At 42.1% G+C, this 21,046-nt stretch overlaps 1 protein-coding gene across 2 annotated transcripts; it reads left to right on the forward strand.

Annotated features, from left to right (window-relative positions):
* The first annotated feature begins 449 nt into the window (after positions 1–449).
* Positions 450–18,319, forward strand: LOC133452600 (CMRF35-like molecule 3). Of its 2 annotated transcripts, none has more exons than XM_061732030.1 (6): positions 450–1,147; positions 11,950–12,288; positions 12,602–12,766; positions 17,429–17,524; positions 17,610–17,641; positions 17,726–18,319. In XM_061732030.1, the coding sequence occupies exons 1-6, from the start codon at positions 1,048–1,050 to the stop codon at positions 17,879–17,881; spliced, it is 888 nt and encodes a 295-aa protein (XP_061588014.1). In that variant the 5' UTR covers positions 450–1,047; the 3' UTR covers positions 17,882–18,319. The 2 variants fall into 2 exon arrangements, with proteins under 2 accessions (XP_061588014.1, XP_061588022.1); XM_061732038.1 differs by having other exon boundaries at positions 17,709–17,751.
* Positions 18,320–21,046: the final 2,727 nt, after the last annotated feature.

Here is a 21,046-nt window from a genome sequence, read left to right on the forward strand (position 1 = left end):
AAGTAAATGCTTTTAAATTTACTTTAAGTAAAAGTAAGAGTAAGAGTACATTTCTTATTTTCCACAGCAGTAAATTACTATATTTTTTCTAAATTAATTGTTGCGGATCTGTCTTGACTTGTTGCGGCTCTGTCTTGACAAACGCAGGCTACTTTGGCGGTATCGTTTTGAGGAGGCTTGACGTATTTCCGCTTTACGTACATCCCAGTGGAGAGCGTGCACTGTGATAGGTCTCCTCCTTAGACAAAAACAGCTTGTGTCCAATAGGATTTTAGGGAAGAAGAAAAAAGAGCAGACCTGAAAGTAACGAGTACTTTTCAGCCTTCCTAGAAATTTACTCGAGTAAAAGTAAAAATATTTGTCTTGGAAATGTATTCAAGTAAGAGTAATAAGTACCAAAGAAATCTCATACTCAAGTAAAGTACAAATCCTCTGGATATGTACTTAAGTACAGTACTCAAGTAAATTTACTCCGTTACTGTCCACCACTGGTTAGGGGAGTGCCTGCTCTCCTCTTGATCTGAATACGATCCAGCTCCTTTATCAGAACAGACAAGTTCTCACATTGCCTCGGGCGTTCTTTCTGGAAATAAGCACGATTTTGTATTGTTCAAGTGTGGTTCAACAATGCCATCGAGCTACATCAGCCCTCAAGTTGCCCTCAGATACCCGTGACACAGTCAGCAGACAACCCTCCTATTGAGTTTGATGGTATCCAGCCAAATGTCCTGTCCATGTTTTTAGGCAAGTGGATATAGCTGCGGGAGTCTTACATGAACACTGGAGACTTTATAGCCCTGTTGCAGTCATGAGCTGGTTCTCCCAAGCCAGAGAAAAGAAACATTGAGAATGAGAAGACCTGCTTTCTGCTTGATATTTTTTGTTTTAAACAAATGCTAACTAAAGAGGCATATGGTAAAACAGGATCATGCCCTCTTCATACTGAGACAAAGTGAAGAAAAACGAGCTGCTGCAGTCTTTAGCCACGCATTCACATTTGTGAAGCTTTCTGCAAACTTCTGAGAGCCTGATGTTTTGTGGCAACTGATGATTAATTGGAAGCTGCATTATTTTGCCAAGTGCGTTGTTCTTAACTGGGTTGAAAGAATGAAGTTTTTTGTTTTCGTCGCTTTCTGCTGCTTCTCAGGTAAGTTTTGTTGTGTTTGTATTGAACTTTTCCATGCAAGGTTTTTTGTGGTAAAAGCTGCATTTTTAATTTGTATTGAACTACAGTGGTGTTTAATTTATAACTTAAAAAATGTAAACATATATTCATGACTGCAGGGCTTACTTTTATGTCAGTATTTTATCAGATGAAAATGAGTCCTGCTAATCCATTACAGAAGCTATGAACATGTGAGGTTTGTTTTTCAAACAATTCTTTTAATGTCCAGTATTTTACTTAAGAATCACTCCAGTTGCATCCAGTCACTTCTTTTCTTTCCTTTTCTTGTTTGTTGTTGCAAACAAGTAGCGCAAGTATATTGAGTTAGGATCAATGTTATAGTTATACAAGTACTTGGAGTATTTGGACAATGACAAAGATTTTTTTTCTCCTTTATGCCCATCTGCCACGGATTTGAAATCAATCAAGATGTGATTGAAGTGTATAATTTCAATTTTACTTGAGGTTTCACAACAAATATGCAGTTTTAAACACGATGCCTGCTTTATAAAAAAAAGTATTGCTTTATAAAAAAAGTATTTTCATTTATTGAAAAATGTTTTATTGGCCAGGTGTAGGCAATTCCCAGTTACTTCAAGACATGATAATGATAAAAATTGATATTGGATATTGAGTTAGCATTTGGCAGCTGATTGACTGCATCAACCGTAAGACCATCAGTGGGGTAAAAAAAGAAACAATATAAAACTGTAATAGAGAAAGCGAAAAAATTGGTTTATTTGAGAGGTCTGCAACATCAAATGTTCTAGAAGACCACGGAAAACAACTAAAGTGGGGGGAAAATACTTCACATCACCAAAAGACACCTTCATGAATGTAAATACAGCAATCCACTGGTTTCATTCAAGAACAGGAAAGCCAGATTCGACTTTACCAGAAAACATCTATAAATCCTCCCATGTTCTGACATCAGATTCTTTGGACACATGTGACCAAGATCAGAATGATAAGAAGAGAAGTGTGGGGAAGAAAAGGAACAGCTCATGATCCAAAGCGTAACACATCATGTGCGTATCAAACACAGAGGAGGAGGTGTTACGGCAGCCGCATGTAGGGCTGCTAATGAAACAGGCCCGCTAGTGTTGTGACGTGAATGCTGACAGAAGTAGTAAGACAATCTCTGAGGTGTGTAGAGCTATACTCTCTCTCTTCACATCCACTCAAACACCACAAAACCAACAGTGACTACGTTTACATGCACTCAATAACCCTTTTAAAACCAGAATATTGGCAATAACCCGAATTTGTACGGCCATGTAAACACTTTAAATAACCCGAATTTCTTCATATTCCGGTTTTTAAAAACCCGAATATTACCCCTGGGTTACTCCTTTTAAAACCCGAATATTCAGTCATATAAACGCCAAATGGAATATCCCGACCAAACGGAACAGGAATTTGTTTTCTGCGCATGCTCTGTTCGCAAGGAATCCTGGTCTTTTGAGTCCAGGAAGTTCTTCTAACCAGTCTTTCTCGACCGGGGTGTCGCGGCACCCTGGTGTGTCGTCAAAAAATGACCTATTCTGACATTTCATATATAAATATCGTATTTTCACGACCATTCGGCGTGCTGTGTGGAAAGGCATACCCTCATTTTTGTGTCATTTGTGTATTTAAAACACACACACACACGGCGCGCCGTCTACACACGCGCCGCGGAACACACACACAAGCACGCAAGTGCGCGTTTTTAAAAATAGAGCCGGAGCAAAACTTATTTTGATTTACTTTATTTCAGTTTTTACATTAATCAACCCCATTGAAGTCTCATCCTCTGTGTCTGCATTAAAGAGCTGCGCTAAATCAGCTGTGCCAGTCCGGATTCCTCGCTGTCAGAGTCTCTTTCCGTGCCGCGCGGCGCCTCGAAATGCTTTTGCAAAAGCTCGCAAAATAGTCCCAGCAGACACCTTAGCCCACGGATCAACAATCCATCTGCAAACTGTGGCATAACTTGCCTGGCGCTGCTTTCCACTCCTGGAGAAACTGTTCCCCCTCAGTCATCCATCTCTCCCACGCCGGTGCAGCCTTAAGGCTGATTTATGGTCCCGCGTTAAACCGACGCAGAACCTACGCCGTAGAGTACGTAACCTCCGGCGTAGGCTCTGCGTCGATTTAACGCGGAACCATAAGGCTTCACTTTGAACGGCCGGTTCACACCGACATCCAGCGGTTGGAGTTACTGTTCAGACCTCCCGGAATAACAGCAAGCACAGCATTCATATTTTTCAGTTCTTTTTTTACACTGTCTGTGTGAGATGGGTGCGCATAGAGTCACAGATCAGCAGCGATGGTGATGTGTGGAAAATACCACCGGGTCCCCGCAAACATACACCTGCGTCAGCCACTCATCATCAGCCCTTCATCCATCCAGCCCTTTTTGAACATTTCTGCATTTGTAGACGGTAGAAAGTACCGGGATAGCGAGATTTACATGAAGTTGAGAGAAAAGTTGCGCGAAGCAGCATTTGTTTTGAATTTGGATACAGGAAGAAGAAGCAGAAATTACGGGAATTGCGTCATCACCTTCTCTGCGCGTCGCTGGTTTGATCGGGATATCCGATAATATAATGATTAATTACCATGTAAACAGGGACAACCCTGTTTACTCACGCATGTAAACTGAATATTCCGAATGTTTCAGTAACCGGAATATTAGCAATAACCCGAATTTTGACTGCATGTAAACGTAGTCAGTGCGGATGGACGATGGCCATAAATATAGTGTGAAAATAAAGTAAGGACTTTTAAAGGCAAAGAAATGTGTAATCCTGCAATGGCCAGGTTAGTTGCTTGATTTCAAGCATATGTTTCAGTAACCGAGGACTAAACTGAGGGCAGTAACCCCTGCAAACAAGCAGTTAGTGATGGTGGCTGTGGTGAAGGTCTGAAAAAGCATTTCCAGGTAGGAAATCAAGAATCCTTATGCGGAGAACTAGTTTTATCAGCTAGGAAAAAGAGGCTTAACTAAGTGATTGTGATTGTGATTGTAATGTTGCCCAGTTGTCTGGCTGACTCATTCAGTTTTCTGCCTGCGGCAGATCTAAAAACAAGTCTTCACCTTGAAATGTAATGACTAAACTGGGTTTGTCATATCAATATGTTGTGCAAGACAGTACAGTCCACCTGTGGACCTACTTGCAAGTATTTCCCTGTGCTCCAACAGTGCGGATGGACGATGGCCCTAAATATAGTGTGAAAATAAAATAAGGACTTAAGGCAAAGAAATGTGTAATCCCGCAATGGCCAGGTTTGCTTGATTTCAAGCATACGTTTCAGTAACCGAGGACTAAACTGAGGGCAGTAACCCCTGCAAACAAGCAGTTAGCGATGGTGGCTGTGGTGAAGGTCTGAAAAAGCATTTCCAGGTAGGAAATCAAGAATTTGGTGATACTCCAGGACTCCGGACATCAGTGAATCATCGGCGGCAAAGGATTTGTAGTATTGAAAATGATGGTTACATTTACACTTGCACCCATCCATCCATCCATCCTTTTTTTATACCCACTGAATCCTGCACAAGGTCACGGGTGTCGGCTGGAGCCTATCCCAGCTCATTACAGGCGAAAGGCGAAGGTACACTTACAGCCCTTTGTCCAAATATTTTTGAGACACTGGAAATGGGGTCACTTTGCCTAAAATGGCTATAATTCCTAAAAAGTCTGAAAAGTAAAACTGAATGTCTGCACTTTGGTCACATCATAATTGGTTAATATTGTTGTAGTGTATAAAAGAAAAATCGTAAAGTAGCTCAGATGTTTAGATGGCTCTGAGCATGACCCCCCTTCTTCACCATATTGTGACCGAAGCCTGGTCCTAAAACAAGGATCGACGACCACTGTTGGGTGTCAAATCCTTTCAGCAACTTTCTTGCAACAATGTTTCACTCAGACCGATAAGATGAGAATATACAGAGAGCAACTAAGGGTCAAATATGTGTTGTACTTATGCGGAGAACTAGTTTTATCAGTTAGGAAAAAGAGGCTTAACTAAGTGATTGTGATTGTAATGTTGCCCAGTTGTCTGGCTGACTCATTCAGTTTTCTGCCTGCGGCAGATCTAAAAACAAGTCTTCACCTGGAAATGTAATGACTAAACTGGGTTTGTCATATCAATATGTTGTGCAAGACAGTACAGTCCACCTGTAGACCTACTTGCAAGTGTTTCCCTGTGCTCCAGGACTCTGTACTCTGGTTCTCATGGGAGTTGACTGATTGCACAACATGAGCATGCCAGTGAGTTCTCGTTTCCCTAAGCCATTTCGCTTCCTTAATATGCATGTTACTGTTTTGAGAATCCCACCAGAAAAAGACATCCTTGGAGCAAACAACTCACTTAAAAATAGTGTGGTTTGATAAGTGTTTTGTTGGTTTTCTAAGCAGGCCTGATCAAATCTCTGTGATCTGTGAATAAACTGTGCATCACATTTGCTTTTAGTTGTGATATTATAGCATTGCATTATTGCCTGCAATCTGGCTCCAGCAAAGGTCCAACAAACCCTGGAGGAACCAAATGAAAACTTGCAAACATACTTAGATAAGACACTGTCCTGAGCCCAGTAAGAGAGGTAAATGCGAGCAGTCTAACACAACCCACTAATATTCTAAGATCCCTCTAAATTAGTGTTTTTCAGACAAATGCCAGAAGAAAATGAAGTTTACTTGAGCCACGTCTGTCTCATCAGTCCAATAATATGAGATCTGCCAACAAGAACTTCTGTTTAAACACTATTGTTCAAATGAATTCAGTTGGACCAAATGGAGCGAAATGAATTAGTTTGGATCAGTCTGACTTTGTACTTATTATCCCACTCAGTAATAAGATCATTGAATGCACATCAAATGTACAGTACATTAATAACACTTCAAACGTCCCTGTGTACTGATTGAATCAGACCCACATCTAGAAAGATGTAGGTCTGAAAACGGCCCACAGGGCCTCCCCATCCAAGGGGCACCTACGGTTGCTTAACCAACTGCCTTTGCGTGCAGTTGGTGAACGCTCAGCCAATCAGCGCAACAAAAGCGCTTGCTGTAGCCTACATCTACAGCTTATACAGTACATCTTGAAAAAAAGCTCTGAATCTCGTCTTCCTTCATTTATCAGTGCCAAATTTGATTGAAACGGCAACTACAGATTTCTGACATCAGATTCAGACTACACTATCTTCCCCGTTTATGTCCGCCGCTGCTTTGTCGTCATCATATTAAGCCCGCCCAGAGATTTTCGACAAGAATAGACTGATTTGATTGGCTTTCCAATACTTTTTGGCATATTTATTGAGGCAGGGCTTCAGGGAGGACTGGCGGGGCGGTACTCCCCCGGCCCGGGGCCCAATGGGGCCTGGGCCGCAGGCCCCGCCGGCCACAAGATTTATTTATTTATTTTTTTTTTTTGTGGCACCACTTGGTTCATATTAGGTATAAAGCATTGTATAATATGTTGTGCTGAGATTTTCACACTCACAGTTAACGTTAAAACAAAAATTGCAAGTGAATTTCCAAATGTATTTTGGGTAAAATCGTTCGTCATCAACAGCCATCTATCAACGTCATACGTCATCATCAATCACTTGTCAACAGAGCGCAGTAATCGTACAGCCTAAACATGAGCGGGAGCTATAAACATAAAAGTGGATCTTTAAAATGCAAAGAAAAAGAAAAAAGGGAGCAAGAAAAAGCCAAATTGCCCAAGCTAGAGGCATATTTTGTTCGCCCTAATCCTCCTCCTGTGGGAGATGAACCCACAAGAGAAGTGAGTGAAGAGAGGGGTTGAGCTGTCAACTGATCACCACCTGGTGGTGAGTTGGATGCGCTGGCGGAGGAGGAGGTTGGACAGACCGGGCAGACCCAAACGGATTGTGAGGGTCTGTTAGGAACGTTTGGCTGAACCCTCTGTCAGGGACGTCTTCAACTCTCACCTCCGAGAGAACTTCTCTCAGATCCCGGGAGGCGGGGGACATTGAGTCCGAGTGGACCATGTTCTCTGCCTCCATTGTCGACGCAGTGGCTCAAAGTTGTGGATGCAAGGTCTCTGGTGCCTGTCGTGGCGGCAAACCTAGAACCCGGTGGTGGACACCGGAAGTAAAGGATGCCGTCAGACTGAAGAAGGAGTCCTACCGGGCTATGTTAGCCTGTGGGACTCCTGACGCAGTAGATAGGTACCGGCAGGCCAAGCGAGCCGCAGCTCGGGCGGTCCTGGAGGCAAAAACTCGGGTCTGGGAGGAGTTCGGTGAGGCCATGGAAGAAGACTTTCGGTCGGCCTCGAGGAAATTCTGGCGAACCATTCGGAAACTCAAAAAGGGGAAGCAGTACTCTGCCGGCACCGTTTTCGGTGTGGGTGGGGAGCTGTTGACCTCGACTGAGGACATTGTCGGACGGTGGAAGGAATACTTTGAGGATCTCCTCAACCCGACTGACATGCCTTCCATTGAGGAAGCAGAGAGTGTGGACTCGGGGACGTGCTCATCCATCACCCAAGCCGGGGTCACTGACGGGGGTGGATGAGATTCGCCCTGAGTACCTCAAGTCTCTGGATGTCGTAGAGCTGTCTTGGTTGACACGCCTCTGCAACATTGCATGGAGGAAGGGGACAGTGGAGTGGCAAACCAGGGTGGTGGTCCCTCTTTTTAAAAAGGGGGACTGAAGAGTGTGTTCCAACTATAGGGGGATCAAACTTCTCAGCCTCCCCGGAAAAGTCTACGCCAGGGTACTGGAGAGGAGAATACGGCCGATAGTTGAACCTCAGAATCAGGAGGAACAATGCGGTTTTCGTCCCGGTCGCGGAACACTGGACCAACTCTATACCCTCCGCAGGGTGCTCAAGGGTTCATGGGAATTTGTCCAACCAGTCTACATGTGTTTTGTGGATCTGGAGAAGGCATTTGACCGTGTCCCTCGTGCCATTCTGTGGGGGGCGCTCAGTGAGTATGGAGTCCGGGGCCCTCTATTAAGGGCTGTCCGGTCTCTGTATGATCGGAGCAGGAGTCTGGTTCGCATTGCCGGCAGTAGATCAGACTTGTTCCCGGTGCATGTTGGACTCGGGCAGGGCTGCCCTTTGTCACCGGTCCTGTTCATAATTTTTATGGACAGGATTTCTAAGCGTAGCCAGGGGCCGGAGGGGATCCGGTTTGGGAACCACAGGATTTCATCTCTGCTTTTTGCGGTCCTGTTGGGTTCATCGGACCAGGACCTTCAGCATGTGCTGGGGCGGTTTGAGGCCAGGTGCCACGTGGCAGGGATCAGAATCAGCACCTCCAAAACCGAGGCCATAGTTCTCCGGGTGGGTGGAGAAGTCCTGCCTCAGGTGGAGGAGTTCAAGTATCACGGGGTCTTGTTCACGAGTGAGGGAACGATGGAGTGTGAGATTGACAGACGGATCAGTGCAGTGTCCGCAGTTATGCGGTCGGTGTCGTGGTGAAGAAGGAGCTGAGCCGAAAGGCGAAGCTCTCGATTTACCGGTCAATCTACGCACCTACCCTCACCTATGGTCATGAACTTTGGGTAGTCAGGATAAGGATAAAATCGCGGATACAAGCGGCCGAGATGAGTTTCCTCTGCAGGGTGGCTGGACGCTCCCTTAGAGATAGGGTGAGGAGTTCAGTCAAGTCGGGAGGAGCTCGGAGTCGAGCAGCTGCTCCTTCACATTGAGAGGAGTCAGCTGAGGTGGCTTGGGCATCTGTACCGGATGCCTCCCTAGGGAGGTGTTCCAGGTGTTCAGAAAACGACGTGGCCTTTATTGACAATTGGGAAATGTTTTTTCTCTTATTGGTGCGACAATACTGGACCAAATCAACCTATCCCTTAGGATATGTACCACAGGCTTTCAAAGTGGCAGTAATTAAACCTTTACTTAAAAAAACCTTCTCTTGACCCAGACACCTTAGCTAATTATAGGCCAATTTCCAACCTTCCCTTTTTATCTAAAATTCTGGAAAAGGCAGTTTCAAGCCAGTTATGTGACTATTTGTATAGAAATGATCTGTTTGAAGTCTTTCGGTCAGGGTTCAGAATGCATCATAGCACAGAGACAGCACTGGTTCGAGTCACGAATGACCTTCTTATGGCCTCAGATAAGGGATTAGTGTCCATATTGGTTCTACTGGACCTCAGTGCTGCTTTTGACACTGTTGATCATGGCATTTTACTGCACAGGTTAGAGCATGTTGTTGGGATTAAAGGGACAGCTCTACGTTGGTTTAAATCATATCTATCTGACAGGTTCCAGTTTGTTCATGTACATGAGGTTTCTTCAGAACAGTCAAGGGTCTGTTATGGTGTTCCGCAGGGTTCAGTGCTAGGGCCAATCTTGTTCAGTTTATACATGCAGCCGTTGGGAAGTATAATCCAGAATCACAGCATACACTTTCATTGCTATGCTGATGATACGCAGCTCTATTTGTCTATGAAGCCGGATGAAACAGAACCATTAGTTAAACTTCAGGCATGTCTTAGGGACATCAAGGACTGGATGTCCAGAAATTTCTTGCTTAGATGGTGTTGCGATGGCTTCCAGTGCAACTGTGAGAAACCTTGGTGTTGTTTTCGATCAGGATTCGTCGTTTAAACTCTATGTTAATCAAGTTTGTAAAATAGCGTTTTTCCATCTCCGTAATATTGCAAAAATTAGTAAAATCCTCTTGCAGAGTGATGCAGAAAAACTAGTTCATGCGTTTGTATCTTCTAGACTGGATTACTGTAATGTGTTGTTAGCAGGATGTCCAAGTAATTTGCTGAATAGGCTCCAGCTGATCCAGAATGCAGCAGCACGAGTACTGACAGGAATCAGCAGGAGAGACCACGTCTCTCCAGTGTTAGCGTCGCTCCATTGGCTACCTGTAAAATTCAGAATCCAATTTAAAATTGTATTACTTGCATATAAAGCCCAAAGCGGCTTAGCTCCGCAGTATTTACAAGATTCGATAGTGCCTTATGTTCCTGGCAGAGCTCTCCGCTCCCAGGGTGCAGGTTTACTCGTAGTTCCTAGAGTATCTAAATGTAGATTTGGAGGGCGGGCGTTCTGCTATCAGGCACCATTACTTTGGAACCAACTTCCAATCTGGGTTAAGGAGGCTGACATCACCTCCACCTTTAAAACTAAACTTAAAACCTTTCTGTTTAGTAAAGCCTACAGTTAGTGTTTAGTAAACCCCTAGCTGGTGTTGGTAAATCTCTAGGTAGTGTAAACTCTAGTGTGTTAGAGTCAGTAGTCATAGTTGCAACTATAGAACAAGACTATAACAGTTAGTCTCAAATAGATAGGTAGATATGCTGCTATAGGCTTATGCTGCAGGGGGGCACCGACATGATCCGCTGGGCGGTGCCTCTCACCCTTTTTCTCCTCTCCTTTTCCCTTCCTCTCTTCTCCATTACCATTTTTATTTATTATATATATCTCATAGCTATCATTTTGTCCATCGTTCCTGTAGTTTCTTGTGCCGGCCCCCCTTTTTTCTCTTTTGTGCATGTTTGCAGGCCGGAGCCTCGGGAGCTGCGTTCTGGCCTGCAGTCCCGGCCCCCCCCCCCCATCCCCGGTCATCCCGTTGCTGCTTCCCCCTGCCTACATGGATGTCTGCTGTGTGCTGCTGACGCCCCCCCCCCCCCCCCCCCCCCCCCCGCCCCCCCCCCCTATGGTCATCCCGCTGCTGCTTCCACATGCCTGCTGTGTGCTGCTGACGTCCCCGACTCCCCCAGTCTGGCCTTCGGCAGGAGGGTCCCCCCTTATGAGCCTGGTCCTGCTCAAGGTGTCTTCCCTCCTAAAGGGGAGTTTTTCCTTGCCACTGTTTGGCTTAAGGCTTTTTTCCCACTATGGGAGTTTTTACCTGCCATTGTTTATGTAATAATTGCTCGGGGGTTTATGTTTATGTTTATGTTTATGTTCATGTTCTGGATCTCTGGAAAGCATCTAGAGACAACATCTGTTGTATTAGACGCTATATAAATAAAATTGAATTGAATTGAATTGAATTGAATTGAATTCCAGGGGGCATCTCTATCGGATGCCTCCTGGATGCCTCCCCAGGCATGTCTTACCGGAAGGAGACCCCGGGGAAGACCCAGGACACGCTGGAGAGACTATGTCTCTCGGCTGGCCTGGGAACGCCTCGGACTCCGCTCGGAAGAGCTGGAGGAAGTGTCTGGGGTGAAGGAAGTCCGGGCATCTCCGTTGAGGCTGCTGCCCCCGCAACCCGGTTCCGGATTAGCGGTGGAAAATTGATGGATGGATGGATGTATTTTTTAATTTTTGTAATTATGTAAGTGAATACATTAAAAACTGCGCTGCAAAATACTTTTTCATCATTTAGCCCACTTTTAGTGCATTACTGGATCATGGACACCAGGAGGACTAGCTGGCGTTTTGCGTCCTCTAATGGGGATCCAAAATAAAAAAACAAAAACTGTGTAGTCAGACTGATTCTTCTGAGTGGATTTTCTGACCAGTTAAGATAATTTTAGTGAAAGTTTGTTTTATTTTGGCTCACTTTCAGATGTTATGAGGTCCCCTCAGTGCTGACTTGAATGTCCTTGTTCCCCGAATTTCTTCACTTAGGCCTAAGGTGTTTTGTTTTGAGCATTTCCCTAGAGTAAAGACTGTAAACGGTTTTATTAACATGATGAAACCAACTTTCCAGCACAACGAGAATGTTGTAAAATAAACAACTACACTCTTTGTCTGGAACTGAACTTCCATGCGAATCACTTCACAGAAACTGTGAATCATAAGCACTCGTCCCCAGCTTTAACCAGGCTCTATGTTTTATCCTGCAGTTGTGTGTTTGGGTGCCTCAGACATGCTGGAGGTGAGCGGCCATGTTGGTGGAAATGTCTCCATCCCCTGTTTCGGGAGCTGGACCACAGATGACGGCTCAGAAGACAACCGTGTATATTTCTGCCGAGGAGTCTGTTCTGGTGAAAACACTTTCATTCAGACCAAGATGAAAAGGTTTGCGCGGCGAGGAAGATACAGCATGGAGTTTGGCGGAAGAGATGGTGTCTTTACTGTGACTATAAGGAGACTGAGGAAGGCAGACACTGGGAGTTACCACTGTGGGATGGAGAGAAGCTTTAACCTGTCATACCAAGAAGTCAATCTCAAAGTCCTAGATGGTATGTTTTGGTTTTGATCCATAAAATATACCGGAGCTGTAGTTGGTGCTCTTTTGGCTGATTTATAGGGTGGTTCTGTATTATATATCTGTGTAGTAGAGCTTTGCAACCTGGGAAACAATTGGCCTTATAAGAATACATTAATTCAGAATCGAGCACAGAGCTGGATGCTCTCAAATTACAATATAAGTGCACATAAGTGCATTTACTGTAGGCCACATCTTGTGATGCTCTTGTGGGTGTGTCACATGAGCACACACATATACATGCACACTATTCCTCACTAGTCATCTTCTTTCCTGTTCTCTCAAAGCATCAACTGTTCCTTCTGGATCCCCTCCATCAGCTCCTACCATCCTCCAAATGGAAGAACATATTCCAGCCCAAGGCATCTTTTCATCCAGCACTGAACCAGCAGTCTTCACACTCCCCCCATCCAAGGGGAAGAAAAAACACCAGAAAGCAAACAAACTCACAGGTACTCCACTCTAGTAACAAAGATTCACAATTTTAAAGAAGGTACAGATGTTGTTCAGCATAAAATACTTGACTTTATAGCCTCTAAAGTCTCAGATCTGACTTTTCTTAAAAATGGTTTACTCAGCTTCATTTCAGTTTCAGACTTGTAGATGTCGATGAAGCCAGAGAGGCTGATTTTAGACTGTTATTTTTGAATGCATCCACTTAAGGAACAACTCTCTTTTTCATATTACCCAGTGCATTACAATGATTGACATCACATTTAAGGGAGATGGACTCAATGAGTTGCTTTAAATTTTGTAGTACATTAAACTTTTGTGCAAAATCTTTTGGGGTCAAGACAGCACAGCATCCACAGGAGATCAAACATGTATCATTATCTAATTTATAATACTGGAGTAAATAGTATAAATCTGACCTGATGTTGCTGAACATGAAGCAGGAAGCTTGGATCTAATTATGAAAATGGATGGAAGTAGGTATTTACAAAACAGACACTTATCCAACACTTTAAAGGGGACCTATTATGGCAACTAATACCTATTTTAAACAGGCCTTGAATGTCTTAAAAACAAGCTTTTGATTGTTTTTGCTAAATAAATTAGAAATTCAGCCTCTGAGCCATGTCTTTATCATCCCATTCTCTAACCTCATTATCTATGCGGGATTCTGAGTGGGCGGGGCTATGATAATGAGGCTCTGTGCTGATTGGCTGCCTGAATGACGCGATACACCGCTACGAAAAAATGGCGGAAGCTCCGGCCGCCGGAGTTAGTTGTGGTCGTGGTTTCACGTATCGGAGGCCAACCGATGCAAATCGTGCCTGTCGTTACATAACGACGGGAGCAGAATCTGAACGGCTCGTAGATCCACATCACACTGGATGGCTCATCCGGGCGGCTGTACAGACACTGCAGAATTTGGTTGCTTTCCTCCTTCTCTGAGTTGGCAGGCTGAGGGGAGACCACTTTATATATGTTAAATCAAGAAAAAACATGTTTTTCATAATACATCACCTTTAAGCTCTGCACTCATAATTTCATAAAATATGCAAAGTAAACCATAAGAGCAATAATAAGCAAAACATACCCTGGGATTGACATTTTTATTGAGACAAAATAAAAAAACTACAACATTCAAACCAAAAAACAACAAAAAAACCAACACTTTAAATTGTGAGACTTAATGTTGACGCACCAGTTGGGAACTTTAGTTTCTGTCATTAACCCTGTAATGCCTGATTCAAATATCATTATTCGAAGTGTTTATTTTATTTTGAAATTAAAAACAGACCATTTTTTGTATAATTATGAATACACCCTTTTTTGAGTTTTTTTTGTCAATGTTTATTTATTAATTCTATAAAAAATGCTTTTTTATTTTCTGTATTTCAGTTGAAGTGCAGATGTCTCAGAAATTTGTATCAAATAGGATACATTATTACCGTATGTTAAATTTATTTCAAGGAAAGCTCACTATCATCAATGTTTGCCACATGTTGTAAAGCTCAAATAATTGTTACCAAAGTGGGAATCCACAAGTGTTTTTGCATGCATCCTGCAAGATAATATGCATTTTGCTCCAAGTTTTGATTTTGTAAACATTTATATTGCACATTTTTTAACCTTATCTGGGTTCTCCAAAAGCATTTTATAATGTGTTTGTCATTTAAACATTCACACAAACAAACTCACACTCCAGTGCTTCTGTTCTGAGACTAAACAGCACTGCCTGCTTCTGCAGGGACATCCTGGCCGGTATGTTAGGGGGGAATGTGGGATTCAGTATCCTGTCCAAGGGCTCCAACTGCTGAACCTCTGGTTGGAGGACTTAAGATCTGGATATGCAGTGCAGATGTCTCTGTACAAGTCAAAGCGTTGTATAAAAGGATTGGTTGTGTTGAAACTGGAATTTGGTTTGTGATCAGCATTTTAGTGCTGTTTTTTGGTGTTGGTCTTAACGGTTTAATGCATTTAATATACCAGAGCTATTACATTTTTATATGGATTGTAACAACATAAAACTGTGCTTTCTTTTTATAATTTGATTTCCCCCTCAGTGGTAAAGTGGTTAGCACTGTTGCTGTTAAAATGTCAGCTCTTGCCTTTCTGTGAGGAGCGCTCCCTGTCCAAGCAGGGGTCTGCCTGACTGCCTGCTGATTTTCAGTTGTCTGCAGGCATGAGTGTGTGTGTGTGTGTGTGTGTGTGTGTGTGTGTGTGTGTGTGTGTGTGTGTGTGTGTGTGTGTGTGTGTGTGTGTGTGTGTGTGTGTGTGTGTGTGTGTGTGTGTGTGTGTGTGTGTGTGTGTGTGTGTGGCTTTAATGATCTGTAACTGGGGCTTATTGCCCTAAAGACGAAGACGAGAGGGAATCGGGCATTTTAAGTCGTCGCCCCGAAACTTTGGGCAGCCTCTGTACATCGGACAGATTGACAGACTTCCTCTTTTTAAATAATTTATTCATGATTATAAATTAATTTATTTGTAAATAGATTATATTTAGTTATTTGATTTCACTTGGGTGATTAATAAAAAATGTATTCTCTTTGGCTTTAAACTTACTTTGAGACAACAGTTTATGTATTTGTGTATTTTAACCTGTGAAGGTGCTGATCCCTTTCAAGCTATTTTATCTTTTGTTATTTATTTATTATTATTATTCCAGCCAGGCACTCCTGTTTAAGTGACCCTTCATCCTTTTATTCTTTGGTTTTTAATGCAGTTTTGAGATGATCTTTCTTATTCTTTTATTGTTTATCCTTGTTTTAATACTTTTGGTGTTGTAACTTTGGCCAACTCTGTTGTTTTTAAAGTACTTTAAATAAACTGAGTTAAGTTGAGAGTTCAGTAAACTACCAGGGTGTCCCTCTAGCACTGTCTCCTGCTGGAGTTGGGTACAGAAAATGAATGAGGGACCTTTTTTCATGCTTTTTTAAAATCTAAATGATATCAGAAGTTCAGAAAAAAACAGCTAACAATTAACAGACACAAAAGCTGGGAAGCCTGCTTGTATTTGAAAATCATATCTGAGAGATATTGGTAAAGTTTAATGTATAAGGACTCACTGGTGGAATTTAAGTATTATTTATTTAAACCTTTAAAAGGTTATAATGGAACCAGCAACTTTATCAACATATTTGTCTCACAGTTGATCTGTCCTGTGCAACAACCCCGTTCTACAGGTTTGACTTACTTTATTATAATCTTTATATACAGAACTGCCAAAAGCGGAAATTATTCATTTACAGAGATGAAAAACAATAGGGAAATGTTAGGCACCATTAATTAAACAAAGACATACAGAATAATGCATTCAATTAGAAGATATGACATGCTTCCAGACAGATATTTATCTACAAATACATTTAAAGGTGATTATGTGGAAAAAATGAGCATGACGATTTTCATCTGTTTGCAGGTTGTCATGTGGAAAACTGTCAGATACTAAAAGTGTAAGCGGAATCCTTTGTAAAATATTAAATTTTCCGATGACTAAAGCATCAAACTTTATAAGGTTTGGAAATGGTTAAGAAAAGGTGGTAGTCTCTGTTTAAACCAGAAGAAAAAAAGAATAAAAACAATGATGGCTCCAAACACTGCAGGGACCTGACAGCCTTCTAACCAAATATTGTCCAAATATTGTAATATTGTTTTCGACCATCTTTAATTCACATCAATTAAGGTTTATTTATATAGCGCCAAATCATGAAAAATATAATCTCAAAGCAGTTGAACAATACAGTTTATCCCACCGTTACTGTTGCACACATAGTTTCAATAAAACATCAGGCAGTCACGTTCTTTAACCACTATTACAGTTTTTTTAGGTAGCTGAGACATCAGAACTGGTCACAACTACAGGAAGAAATCGAAGTACTTGAGGGAATGAAAACCAAATAAAAAATGTAAAAAATCAGCGAAACAGGTAGAACACTTCAGCCCCATACAGTAGGGATCAACTCATATGACTTTTGTCAGCTCTGATGCCGATTGTTATAGCAGTTATGGTCATGAGCTGCTCCGGTCCTTCTCCATACTCTTCTTTCCACATTACTTTTATTTGGTTTGTTTGCTCCAATTAATCTAAATCCAGAACATGGGAGGAGTTTTTTTTAAATGTTTTCTGGCACTGTCTTGTAGACTTTGATGATCATACACCTACCCTCTCTAAAGTACCTGTTCTTGACTTCTGTGGATGTTGCAAAGGAGTTTTATCTTCACCAAGAAATGGATTTTGTGATCCATCCAAACTGAAAGTCCATACTTTGATCACAATACGATTTGTTTTCTTTTAACTCCATCAAGCCAGCAAGGCCTAGTATGTATGTCTCCTGGACATGTTTAACCAAGGTGGATTATTGGAAGCTTCCTGTGTTCACGTTTCATCTTCTGCTCTTAAAGCAGTGACATTATAAATATAAATGGATGAGTGGCATCTTATCAACAAACAATATGCTGCCGGCACAATATGAGCACAACAAAATAGACAAGTACGTAAAACTGTGAAGCACATTAACGGTATCATTAAACAATAATGAAGCTGAACTCAAAATCAGGAGGATTTTTTTATTTTTTCTTGTTACTTTCAGAAGACTCACTTTTCTCTGGTCAAGTTAAACAAAAAAAGTAGGATAACTGGGAGCGATGTATGCTTCTCTTTGCAGAAACCACACTGGTCATTATAATCTCATGTAGCCTGGCTATTCTGGTCTGTGCCATTATTCCTCTTATATTCTACAAACGCTGGCGCAGCAATGCAGGTGAGGTCACAAAAACACAGTTGCACTGCAAAATGTTTGCACAATTTTCAAGCTTCAGATGAAACCTGTCAGTTGTCTGTTTCAGGTGAGGATACGTCGGCAGAACTCAAAGCTGAGGTGAATTTCAACATTTTGTAGTTTAATTTGTTTCATTTCAAAGATTATGAGATTAATTCAATTCCAGTGTTGATTTTATTGCAGGGTGACTGGTGTGAAGAACACGCAGATGTCGCGTCCACTCAGGGTGCAGTGGGGCTCCAGCCTTTAGAACCTGAGGTCCACCCAGAGTCCAGTGCTGGCGACAGCATCCAGTACGCTGCCGTGTACGAGGCACTGGATCCCAAAACTCTGGACTGAGCAGGGATGATTTTGTCTCTTTGCATCTTTTGACAGCTAATCTCACTCTTTTTTTCTGTCCTTTTCAGTCAAATAAAGGACAGCTGTATGAAGATAATTCTGTGTAGTTTCATTTTCCAACTTTATTTGATATCTGAGCCTTTTATTCTTTAGTTTGTAGACAGGTAGCTAAAGAATAAGAAAAAGTCAAATAACATATAATCTATGTCATAAATTGTGCCAGGCGTATTGTGAGACCGACAACAGATGGATGATTAGGCCCAATCCCAATTCAACTTCACTTGCCCTTCTTTTCTCCACTCGCCCTTCTTTTCTTCCCTAACCCCTAAAAAAGAAGGGGGAGATTTTAGGGCACTTGAGATCTAGGGCACTTGGCCCAGGTGCCTGTCCCATTTCTCCTACTCCCCCTCGTTTTCATCCCTAACCTGAACAGGAAGCTGAGAGCCAAAAGTTGTTTTAATTTCAGCTGTAGCGCTGTTAATATGGCACTTTATTTTATTTTAATATTTTTTCAGGCATAAAGGTAACCTTTAAGATCCGCAACCCTGCTCAGTTTATCCAAATAACGCCTGTTAAGAAATTTGACCCAATGTTTTCGGAGATGAGAAGAGCCGCCGCCCCCGGGGAGCAGCCTCAGCTCACAGCCCGAAAACAGACGTATCCGCCGGGTCAAGCTGCTGCGTCGTCCCGGGAGAGAAACTCTCTCTGGGACGCAGCTCTGTTGAGAATTACGCTGGCTGAAATAAATCATTTAGGAAGATGTTGGTTTAATAGATGAAATCTAACAGTTGTAGCTACGCCTGTTTAGAAATTTGCTCAGAAATTTAGAGATTTCTGTCTGCCGGCTCCGGAGTTTGGGTCCGCGTACATCGACGCAGACCTTACGGCGTAGGTTACGTAACCTACGCCGTAGGCTCTGAATTGGTGTAACGCGGAACCATAAATCTCTTTATTCTGGCGTGATCTTCCGCAACTTTATCTGAAAGTGTGTAAATTACCCAGATAACAGCTGGATTACTTTGTGGTTTCTGAAGACTATTATATCAGAAACATCCAAAACAAATCTGACGAGTCACAGGATTATTTCTCTCTATTTCTCTGAGACCAGTCTGCCTGTTTGCCTTCGGTCGGCGAGTCAAATCGACGCAGAGCCTACGGCGTAGGTTACGTAGCCTACGGCGTAACCTAACAGCCTTTACTCCGGCGCGATTCTTCGCGAACAACGGACAAAAAAGGGATTATGTACATTCACTGAGTGAATATTATGAAAGTAAAATATTGGTTTGTCACTAGAAATGTAATCAAAACGCATTTTTATGCAGAAACTAACTCAAAATATTGATTTTATTCACAAAAAATAAGAAATGTCCGCCATGTTTTTTTTTTTGATTCAGTCCGCAAATGATGACGAAAAGCATTCTGGGAAATTTTCATACCCCCTCGCTCACCAACTGAGCATCTGAAATCCCTCGATCCGTAGGGGCTATGCTCAGCCCCTCGCCCTCGTGATACCCCCTCCCCCTTGGTGAAAAGAGGAATTGGGACACCACTACCCTCACGGGAACGCACAAAAGTTAGGGTTAGTAAAGAAAACGAGGGCGAGGGGGAGTATTGGGACGCAGCCTTAGTCTCCTGTAAAAAGAAATTCAAAGTACTGTTGCTAAGAGACCTGCAGAGGGCACTCCACCCATGCGCTCAAACCTGATTTCTCTTTTCTCTTTTCGTTTTAAAGATCTGATATAAACATCCAAGATTTTTCAAATGCCATGAAGACCTATTTTGAGGAAAAGGAAAAAAGCATGACAACACACACACACACACACAGACACACACACACACAGAACAATTTAAGATTTCTCCCTGTGGTACTGGGGGAGCATTTTCGTCTCATCATATTTACATTACATTCATTTAGCAGCATTTTTATTCAAAGGAGCTTAAATGTGAGGAGCACATTGGTCGGTCACAGGTATAGACAGAAAAATATGGGAATCAAATCAGCAAACAGACAACTAATAATACCTTTTGAAACTCAATCATCTGTTTACTATGGTTTCTCGTTATAAAATGTGATTTTAACATTTAACACAGAAACTAAGTAGTAATACTCTGAACACAGTCAACTACACTAATTGCATGCACACACATGTCTGGTATCCTTGTTCACTTCTTTTGGCCTTGTCGTTTATCAGAATTGTAGTATTTAGTCATCATTTTGTGGTCTTCAAAATCATCCTTCCATCAAGACGCCTGATGTACGTTTTGACCCATTCGCATGCAAAAGATTTCATTAAATCTACTGAAACTTTGATCATCTCTCATGTCTTTATTCCTGGTAATCTAAATGCATTCAGTTTCAGTCCACATAGTCACCTTTGGTTTAAACAATATACTGTATATCCTCATAATATCCTTATTGTACAGTTATGAAATTCAATTTTAAAAGGATCACTGAATTTTTTGCACCTGTGGACAACATTCTGCCATCCAAGACATCATAGAGAGCTGATGTTAGAAAATAATATTTTGTGCTTAGAAATACTACGACATATGTTTATCTAATTTTAAGTTTAAGTGTTTTCTAATCTAACCCTGGCCTGCTGATCCATCCTCCTACTCTTTCATCTCCCCTGCTTTTTGGAGCAGATGTTGAGGTCACAGTAGGAGGCATTTGGGTGCTGCATAAGAGCATCAGGAAGGTGTTGGATAAACAGGCCATTAAGTTTGTGGAAGCTTGTATGACTTGCATGTAGATTCTTCAGGCCTGGACATTTAGCGGATGACACCACCCACGACTCTATATCAGGGGTTTTTATACAGCTTTTTCTTTATACAGCTTGAGGAGCATCAATGCCCCCGTCGTTTCCAGCCTCTCTAAGAGTCATATCTAAAGATGAGTTAATCATATTAGCTGCAGATAAGACAGAAAATAAGACACAAATCTAAAAAATGACAGTTAGTTCATGTTATATTCATTGCACCTGTAAAGATTAAACGGTTTCTTTTATGAATGGCACATTCATTTTTTTTCTGGAGTTAGACACATCCATTTACCCAAAATGTGAAAGTCTGTATGTTTCACTACATTCTGGGACATTTCTGCAGATATGTTCTAAAAGCTGCAGGACATCACCTTGTGTTCACCTGCCACCTACAATACTCAAT

This window comes from Cololabis saira, chromosome 1 (genome assembly GCF_033807715.1).
Source record: "Cololabis saira isolate AMF1-May2022 chromosome 1, fColSai1.1, whole genome shotgun sequence".
Lineage (NCBI taxonomy): Eukaryota > Metazoa > Chordata > Actinopteri > Beloniformes > Belonidae > Cololabis > Cololabis saira.